Consider the following 10,448-nt stretch of genomic DNA (forward strand, 5'->3'; position numbering starts at 1 on the left):
CTATAATCACAACAGTGATATTTCTCTTAACGTTTAAGCTTAATCTCACTAATATATTACAACAGCAATGTAGTGAGCTTTGATGAAGATGAAGTTTCTGAGCTTTGAGTTGAACAGCGTTTCAGCAAGTTTTTCAGAGTAAGTTCTTTCAGAATTGGTTAACCTTGCTTCTCATCAGAACTTCATATTTATAGGCACTTTGAGAAGATGACCGTTGGGAGCATTTAATGCTTTGCGTATTCCGTACAGCATTGCATTTAATGTTTCACGCTTTTGTCAACTACCTCGAGCCTTGTTCACGCTGTGTCTACTGACGTTGCCTTTAATAGCTTCCAACGTTCCTTTTGTCAGTCAGCGTAGCCTGCCACCTGTACTTTCTTCTGATCTGATGTTTGTGTATACAATGTTTGAATATCATCAGAGTCAAACAGCTTGGTGCATAGCATCTTCTTGTCTTCTGACCTTGAAGTGCTTCTGAGCGTGATACCATGAGAACTTCAGTGCTTCTGCTTCTGATCTCAAGTTCTTCTGATGCTTCCATAGACCCATGTTCTGATTCTGCCTTGACCATCTTATGATGTCTTGCCAGACCATGTTCTGATGTTGCATGCTGAACCTTCTGAGACAAAGCTTCTGAGCGCTGATTTGTGCATACTCTTTATATATTTCCTGAAAGAGAAATTGCAATGTATTAGAGTACCACATTATCTCACACAAAATTCATATCCTTGTTATCATCAAAACTAAGAATATTGATCAGAACAAATCTTGTTCTAACAATATATTCCCGAAAATATGACATGGAAAATACAAAAATCTCAGGTTTGTTTCAAGTTTTTTAAAATTGTTTCCAGGTACTTTTTATTTACAGGAATTATTTTACATGACTTTTCTTATATTTATTCTCATGTATAAAGGGTGGGAATCCAACATTCTCATGGAAATAAAGTTAACTAACTACAACTTCCCACTAGTATTCACATTAATATTTATTTAATTTTTTATAATTTTAAAATTAAATAAAATATGTAAACATTCCCAAAGAAATATTATTTTTACCCAAACACATAAATAGGAATATTATTCCTAGAAATAAGAATGAGAACTCTAAGAATATTATTTCATAACTTGAAACAAACACACCCTTTGAATTCACTATCATTTGAATCACCTTCACCACTATACTCATTACTAACATAAATTCACCACTATACTCATTACTAACATAAATTTCAACTTTCACTTCAACCACAATTGAAGAATCAATTAGATGCCCTACATAAATTTTTATAGTTCCAAGCCCTTTAACATCACCAGAAAATTGTATAACATCAGCATCATAATTAAGTGGCCACAACACAACCCACCACTAAGAGAAAACTTTGAGCTTTTGTACCATAAGCAACTTGTACCATAAGCAACTAACATCAGTATATCCAAGACGCCTAATAAAATTCTTTAGTTTAATGTACAATATGTAGTCTACATTCCACTTCCATTTTATTTCATCGAAATTTTCTATTTACAAACAATCTACTATGATTTATTTGTAGCCTCGCTATTCACATCAGTTGATACGTAAAATTTACAAGAAAGACTAAAATCGCAGATTTTAAAGAGACCAAGATTACATATAGGTAAAAATAGAGGGAGCAAACTTAGTTATCCAATATCTCATCATATAATCGTTTGTCAAGATATTTTTAAGTGATATATAACTTAAAATACCAATGATCCTCTTGTTAAATTTACAAAGAACCGTTATAAAAAAAAATACCAAGTCACCATACCAGGGGGTTGTAAACGGGAAAAATCTACCACTACTTGACTACCAGAGTTAATTTAACGTGCTTCTACACGAAGAACAAATAGAAAAGACCTTTACCGAAATCACAAGATTTATTACATGATAATGATAATACAAACAGAGCAAAATCAAAAAGTAATAATACAACCAGGAAATCTGAAAAGTAATACAACCAGTTACCAGGATCACCAAATAACACACCATTAAGCAGCCGAATCTACAACACAAGGCTGCACCTAAAATAACTGCAAAAGGGGTCTCTACGTTCCTTTCTTGAATTCATCAGTTCATCATTTCTTGAATTCATCAGTTCATCGTCTCAGTCCTGTACGACCCTCTTCCTTTGGCAGGAACATATTTTACCTTTATCTTTCCTAGAGCAACAAATAATTTACAAGCCAGGTACAAATATTTGAATTTGAAACGCAGACGACGGACTATAAATCTCTCTATGCTTGAGTGTTTTGCTTATGTACAAGCAACATCAACTATATTTGTGGAGGGTGCAACAAATTGACGCTTGGCTTGAAAAGTGAATCAGAGCCGAAAAACTTAAGCTCATCCAAAAGGATTACCCCCTCCTGCAGGGAAGGGATTTAATGTAGCAGAGGCTGGCAACCTACCATTCAGCTGCTGATCTATATTAGAGAATCCAAAAGCAGCTCCCTCAGTACCAAAAGTCCCAATTCCTTGATGGCTACACAATCAGTAATTGTCAAGGTAAGATAATGTGAGCTATAACCAATAATTATCAACTCTATGCATAAGGTGATGAGAACCACAACCAATAATTATCAGCTCTCTGTAATCACAACTTACCCACTCAAGGAACAACACTGAATCTAAGAAATTAAGGTGCTCGAATTTGTATGGGTTATCTTGTTACTAAATTTGTGAGTTTCCCCAAATTAGGGAGTTTTTGGTGTTATGAATAAACGCAAACCCTCTAAAACCCTCCCACCAAAATCATTCAATTATTTCCACCCAACCTTACAAAACCGGCTTGTAAGGTGGGGATTCCCTTTCACTTGTAAACATTTATTGAGACCATATCCTTGTCTTTTTCAATGTGGGACTTTTCAACATAAATAGTACTACCTCTGTCCCAAATTATAAGTCACTTTGCCAAAAATATTTGTCCCAAATTATAAGTCACTTTACAATCCTAATACATCATTGAAGACTTTTTGCCGAATATACCCTCTCTTATTTATTTCTCTTTCTTCTTTCAATTCTTTTAATTTCTCTTTCCAATGTAATTATTGAAGGACATTTTTGTAAAGTCATACTTCTTTTCACTTTTCCATTAAGTAATAATTGTATTTCTTAATTCCCGTGAAATGGCCAAAATATCTTATAATTTGGGGGACGGAGGAAGTAAATATTATTAGGACTGAGAAATAGTTACCTTGGCATTGTCAAGTTAGGGGCCATTTGTTGTTCCGTGTATGCCCCTGAAATTTTACATGGTTAATGATTCACATGAAGAGAAAATAGCAAGGCAAGAAAATAATTGATTGAGGAAATGAGAGAAGGTATACTCGGTCTCATTGCCGAGGCAAAAGTATGTGCTTGTGGAGGCGGCATTGGTGCATATGATAGTGAGGATGGAGGATTCCAGGCAAGAGATTGATTAACCATGTTTGAAGGGTGCACTGTAGCTGAAGGTGTTACACTAGGCAGAGCACCTTGCAAAGATGACATAGAAGGAAACTGCACTCAAGGAACATCAATCATAAAGCATAAACCAAAATGTGCATAAAGTGATGGAATAATGGAGGAAGATTATGCAATTGTATATTTTCCTAACAAAAATTGACAGGCAATAATAAGTATGAACTAATTGGTGAATTGGCATTTACATAATAGAAAGTCAGCATGCCATATTTCAACACTCTAGCTTTTTCAATGCCAGATGATAAAGAAACCAAATAAATATATACCAGTTACCCATCATTCTTATTATTAATAAGATGAGGCTCCTCTATGAAAAATGCAAACTTCAGATATTAATATACATTTCACTTAGGAAGAACCAAATCACCAATCAATATTATTTATTAATGATTAAATGAAGATGCACACAACCTAAATAAAAGAGGAAATGTGCATAAACTTTCACCAAGAATACTAGCACGTACATCAATTAAAGTTACTTACAGTTGGGGCTTCAACCGGAACGGGAGTTGGTTGATTGATCACATCAAATGGATTTGTAGATTTTGATGGTTGTGGGAAACTCGGTATGGACTGTAACAGTGGAAGAAATTTATGAGAAAATGCATCATACTATGGTACTAGCCTCTAGCCACGGATTTAATTTCTAAAGTTGTAGGTTAACGATTTGGAATTTAACATTACCATCACATTATTATATTGAACTGGGACACCCATGCCAGGTGGTGCACCCATTTGCCAGCCTGGGACTGGAGCAGGGAAGGGGGAATATTTTACAGTGAATAGATCCTGCAAAAGTCAACTAAATACTAAGATAAATACTAGACATCTACAAGCAAGCACACAATATAGATGTTTTATGAAGTTAAATAAGGAGTCCATAATACCTCAGGAAGTTCATTTCTTCCACTTGGTTTTTGGTCTACAATAGAAGGTTGTGAAGCAACACTATAGTTTCCCTCATTGACAACCTTTGACACATGTGGCACTAGGGTGCTTGGATGCCCCTGTATCATGAGTACAGAAGATGTATTCCAGGGCTGAGTGATATTTCTATGAAAGGGTAAATGAACATCACATCTGAATTAATTGATAGAACATTTGATACACCGACTTAATAAGACAAACCTGATAATTCAAAGCTCCATTAATTGGTGGGGTAGATTGTTGAATAGTAGGCTGACCAACAGCAGATGTGAACAGCGGTTGCGGTTGCGGTTGCTGATACTGCAAACTATGCCACGGGCCTGCATTATTGAAAGGTGATGCCGTTGTCAATCCAGAAGATGTTAATGAAGCAACATTGGCTGGGAAGGTTGTGAAGCTGCTCGCAGCTGGAGCTGATCCTGCCAAAGGCCCTGCAGGTGAAACAGATAAAGAGTCAACCATTGTAATGCCAATGCTCAAAGGAATAGCTACTGCAAGACATTGACCACCTTGGGCTCCGGAAACGTGAGCAGGTAAGGATGATGGAACAGACAACTGGGACAGCATAGATTCAAGCGGATTTACATTTGAAAGACCCTGAGATGATTTTACCACAGGTGCAACATCAAAGGAGGCCCAATTGCTATCACCAGAATCTGTTGGATTCGCAAGTTGAGCAACGGTAGTTGGTGTGGCTTGAGGAATTGCTGGAGCAATAGGTGGTTCAGGAATATCATCAAAATCAATAAGGCTCCTGATAGTCTCAAGCTTAACCTCTGTTTGGGTTCCATTACTGGATGCCAAGCTACTGGAAGACGCCGTTCTCTGCAATTATAGAAGTAAAGTATGGTAAAATAATTTTGAATAGAAAATCAATTTTGGGAATCTTGGAAAGAACTGCAACATAAAATAAAATAAAAAAAACTTCTTCCCACTTGGTCGGTGGGACACAAATGATTCTACATAAATCATGTTTAATAACGGAAACAAAAGGTAAGCCCTTGAAAAACTTCATAGTACAGAAAGTAAACAGAGAAAAATTATAGAAACTGCCAAGTAAATACTGAGCCACATTATTAAGAACATCACTGATATAATCTCACCTGTGTGAGTCCTGAGCCATTAGCAGCCTGTCCACTGTTTGCTTTGGGAGGTTCACTAATTCGCAGAGGTACTACATTTTCTCCCAAAATTTCTCTAACAGGTCGGACAACAGGTAGTGGGCTTGAAGAACCCAGGTCTTTGGCTCGCTCAGGAGATTGGCTTTCAATCTTATTACCTCCATCGGATATTCTACTATCTTCAAATTTCCTTCCATCTCCAAATCTATCTTCACGGCGCCAGTCGTTGACTATTGGAGGGCGACCAGGACTTCTTTTATCATTGGCATAATGCCTTTCTTGATCATAGCCAGGACTTCTTCCACCCGGACTAGACCTGTCACTGTAACGACGTTCATATGTGTCCTCGTAAGGAGGACTTTTATGTCCTCCCTGATATGTCTCCATTCTCCTGTTTTCATAGGAATCATCTTTGTCGCCCTGTATGAGATTCAGCATAAGAAAATAAGATTTATTTAATACATTTAAGCAAACCTAAAGCAAAAGCCATGTGTGTACTAATCTAGGGGCATGTTTGGATTGACTTATGAACAACTTATTGAGCTTATCACCAAGAATAGTCACTTGTATGAATTTTTGGGATAGCTTATATAGTCAGCAAGCTACTTTTGGCTTATTTAGATACGCTCTCAAGGATAGCTTATACCCTTATATATATAAAAACAATTTAACCATATTTTCTCTTTGATTACAGAAATAGCTTATACACAATTACTTAAATGATAAAACCTTGTTTGATAAGTGCTTATTCAATAAACACTTAATCAAGCCACTTGTTCATACACACCCTAAATCTAAAAAGCATTAGCACATCTTGCACAACACATTGGCATGAATCCCTATATGTCAAATGCAAAAAATATTATTTCTTACTCCAACATGGCAACCACAACACAGCGGGGCAGGACTACTTTTCTTTTTTCAGAAACAACTTTATAGCCTGTTTAAAACTTTTAAGTAGATTGTAGTAATAACAGACAACAAGATAGGTGTTTTTTTGTCCATTATCAGATTTATTTCCCCCAACTTTTTCACTTCCCTCAGCATATGACATATATCTAGATTTTCACCGTTTCCCAATTTTTTTTAAACATGTCTAGATATTGTAAAGCTTGAAGCATATACAATACAAATTATATTATGAATCTTTTTTTCTTAAACTTGCAACATACACATTACACACACATTGAGTCCTACAATTTCTAAAATTTAGTGTGTAAACATTTTGTGTTTCATAGCTCCTAGATAAAAATTGAACATGTGAGAGTACATAGTATTTGCTAAAAATAGAGTACATTCTATTACAGGAGACAGTAGACACTTTACAACCTGTGATCTTGGAGGTTTGTCATAGGACCTCTCGCCAGTGAATCTTTTATCTACATAAACATGCTTGATAAAATTCCGAAGCCTGTCAACATTACTGGCAGCAAACATGACAATCAGAGTAATACACCCTAAAAAAAAAATTATAGATGTACCCTAGAATTATAAAAAAATAACAAAAACCAAAACTTACAAGCAAATACTTACTTGCTATCTGGTAAAGAATGAGTTTGTGGATCCCATTCTTTAAAAAATATTTCTTTTGCATGCTGAAAGTATTAGATGGAATGAAAATCAATTTAAATATGTAAAAATAATGAAACGGAAGAAATCAAGCACAAATTTTAGCACAGATAAGAATTGGTACCTGATTTCCTCCTTCTTGAAGTGCACTAACTTCTTGTGCAGTAAATTTAGCCATGGAAACTGATTTTACTCTATGAGTAAATTCACGGCTGGAGAATAGCTTAAATATCAGTTTAGAAACGGGAAACTTTATTGTCTTCTCCAGTACAACAGGATACATTGGCAAAGAAAAAACACATTTATCATACAAATTATGAACACCTATCCATCAAAAGCAATACTCATAGTACAAGAAAATACAATAAGTATACAGATATTTCAAGCTTCATTGTTAGTGAAGTAGCAGTTCAAGTGAAAAATATATGTAATTCCTGTAAATGAAAGGCAAATGCCAAAACCGGAGTACATCACAATGAGTAGTACTAGTCAATACAGTATTTTTCTAAGCACCTTAAAAAATATCTATTCAACAATCATCAACCTTTACATTTTCACAACAGTTCAGTTCGTAAGTAAAAAGATTGTATGTACTTACTGTATTCCACTACAGCTTGTGCAAACAAACGTCCAGAAATTTGTGCATACATATTGAGGTCCCTAACAAGAGAGTAAAAAAAATTATTGTAAGACTTATCTCAGTATCAAATTCTAACATTTCCTAGCAATGTTCAGAGAACTCAATTAGAACAGCACTCTAAAAAGCAGGTAAAGAATAAAGATTACCAACACTTAAATCAAAGTCTAAAACATGAGTATAAATATGCACATCATAAGCATTTTATCATATTCAGATTCATCGCTTCATTCAAGGTTTCTGTTTTAGCATGGAATCTGAGGAGACTAATTAACTAGGGCAGGGAACTACTAGCATCCTTGTGATTTTAATAGTATACAATCATGACATAAATAAAACTCTGAGAATATTTCTTTCCTGCCTAATAGTAAAAAATCCAAAATTAAAAACACTACCAACAGAGCGAAGTCTCGCTTGAACTTATTGCAATATCTAACTCTGCTCTAATAAAAGATTCAGTGTTGGTTGACACAAGTTATACATAGGTGAAGTCATATGATTTGTGCCATGATACCATCCACTATAGTATATTCAAACATAAAGGAAACAAATTGCACGACAAAGAATTCAATGACTCGGCGCTGCAAGAAATCCCTTCTATCTGGCCAATTAGTTTCTAGTAAGTAGCAATCCATTTAAAGTTACTTTAACTTATCATCCCAGAGTGAGATAAATCATTATCATTGAAAGACACGACTTCAGCATGTGATTATAATGTTTCGCACTTTAACTGCATTTTTATTGACGAGTCCTAAAGTATGTTCAATGGCATAAACTACAGAATAAGAAAATTTATTTGCTTGAAAAACAGAAAAAAGATCCTACCAAGCTGTTGCAATTAATGCATCTTCGATTCGGTGTAAGTTTGAGGAGACCTCGAATAATTTTTTCGTTTTTCTCATCTTCCTTGAATCGACTTGTCATCTCCGCTTCTGTTAAACACATCACAACACATAAATATATTTAAAAAACAATCGAATCAAGCAACTCACAAAAGATTATCAAAACTTCTATCAAACCACTCCAAAAGTCACAGAGAAATGAACTGTTGCAATTAGTGTGTCTTTGGTTTTGTGGTGACTAGAATTGATTCTGAATGAATTCATTTTATAGAATTGATTTTGCCTATTTCAAAACTAATTATGGCTACTTCAAACCAAACACTAGGTAAAACTACTCATGCTTACATCCTAAAACACGAGCATCCACGCAATGCACATAGATACTAAAATTTTCCACACAAAATAATCAGGAACATTCAATTTTGAAAACAAATTTTCGCAGCAACAAACAGCACGCAAATCGAATGCAAATTCACCAGATCTGAGAATCGAAGACTTGCCTGAGAACTTTGAAGATGATGAATGTGTAGAAGTAACAGTCTGAAACTCGAAATTGAAATAAAACCCTAAAAGTTGAAGACAGAGTGAATAAAAGTGAAATGAGAAGTGCTTTTGCAGGAGATGAAGAAACAGTTGTGCAGCTTTTTTTTTTAAGCTGACGATGACGGTCAAAGAGAAAGATCTAGCAGTGTAAGAAGCAGAGAGAGAAAGAGATTTTTCTGAATTGGTGAATTACGGCTTTGTACAGCTAAGAATGAGGTTTTGAGCCAAACACCACCGAAAGAAATGGGAAGAAACAGCAAGAAAAGGAAAAGGAAGATTTTTATTTGAATAATAAAAATTGTTTTCACAATTAATTAGTAGTAATTTTTTTAACACAGACAAAATAGTAATAATTATTAAAAATTCATAAACATAATCTCTTAAGATTTAAGTTCCGATAATGATATTGAACTTAATGAGTTTAATAATTAGCTTAATAGACTACAGTAAAATAATTTTACACTAATTTAACTTAACGTCATATTATTTAAATAATTTTAAAATATAAAAATGATGGTAGAATATTTGATATTTATTAATTGACAGTCTTAAATTATTTTACACTTTTCATGCATCTTGTATTTTTTCTATTAATTTCTTTAAATTTAATTTTAAATATGATGTAAAGACGGTTTATTAGTAATTTTTTATCAAGCAAAGGTTAATAAGTAATTTAATATTCTATTTATTGCCTAATATAATTCAATTTAACCAAAAAAAAATGTTCTAATATTGTTATTTTCATTTTAAAAAAATGCCTAATTATTATCGTCAAAAAAGAGTAGCTAATTATTGTTAATATCTTATTATGGTCATCCATGACGACTGTCCTATGTTATTATTCTATGGCATTCTTGACCAATGAAAATGTGTATGACTATCACATTCTTCAAAATGATAAAGCGGCTTCTAGATAAAAGAAAAAATTAGAACAACAGTGTGACATAGATTTAGGTTCTTTTCTTTTTTTTATAAATTAAGTTGTTTTCTTTTTCTTTCGCTTTTAGAGTTAAAAGGTAGTACATTGACGGTGTAAAAAATTTTTACACTATCATATAATAAAAATATTTTATTTTTTCATATATATCAGTAATTTAAAATTTCCAATATAACTTAACTTTTAACAAGGTCGTGATTGTTTGACGGTGTAAAACAGTACATCACTCATTTTCTCTTGTTTTTTTTATAAATTTGGTTATTTTCTTTTTTTAAAAATTATGTTTTTATATTATAAATACAATATATATAATTTTTTTATAATATATTATACTATTATTTATTAATTTTATTCTATTTAAAACTAATTATAGTTGGTAAGGATATTC

The 10,448-nt window shown here is 33.6% G+C and overlaps 1 protein-coding gene across 1 annotated transcript; it reads right to left on the reverse strand.

Annotated features, from left to right (window-relative positions):
• Positions 1-1,880: 1,880 nt before the first annotated feature.
• LOC131603881 (probable ADP-ribosylation factor GTPase-activating protein AGD14) lies at positions 1,881-9,377 on the reverse strand. Its single transcript, XM_058876327.1, has 15 exons — positions 9,081-9,377; positions 8,564-8,670; positions 7,700-7,761; positions 7,226-7,313; positions 7,066-7,127; positions 6,862-6,955; positions 5,515-5,952; positions 4,921-5,236; positions 4,613-4,842; positions 4,372-4,491; positions 4,169-4,273; positions 3,968-4,057; positions 3,349-3,520; positions 3,216-3,261; positions 1,881-2,504 (listed from the first exon to the last, which is right to left on the reverse strand). The coding sequence occupies exons 2-15, from the start codon at positions 8,660-8,662 to the stop codon at positions 2,366-2,368; spliced, it is 2,061 nt and encodes a 686-aa protein (XP_058732310.1). The 5' UTR covers positions 8,663-8,670; positions 9,081-9,377; the 3' UTR covers positions 1,881-2,365.
• Between the last annotated feature and the right edge of the window lie 1,071 nt (positions 9,378-10,448).

Source organism: Vicia villosa, linkage group LG5, assembly GCF_029867415.1.
Source record: "Vicia villosa cultivar HV-30 ecotype Madison, WI linkage group LG5, Vvil1.0, whole genome shotgun sequence".
Classification (NCBI taxonomy): domain Eukaryota; kingdom Viridiplantae; phylum Streptophyta; class Magnoliopsida; order Fabales; family Fabaceae; genus Vicia; species Vicia villosa.

What these genes read in the sequence shown, in the direction of transcription:
- LOC131603881 (XM_058876327.1), bottom strand. Translation starts at nt 8,662, where the DNA reads ATGACAAGTCGATTCAAGGAAGATGAGAAAAACGAAAAAATTATTCGA. An exon ending in TTCAAGAAGGAGGAAATCAG is followed by an intron (nt 7,128 to 7,225) that starts GTACCAATTCTT and finishes TAATACTTTCAG; the next exon opens with CATGCAAAAGAAATATTTTT. An exon ending in CCTAACTTGACAATGCCAAG is followed by an intron (nt 2,505 to 3,215) that starts GTAACTATTTCT and finishes CTGATTGTGTAG; the next exon opens with CCATCAAGGAATTGGGACTT.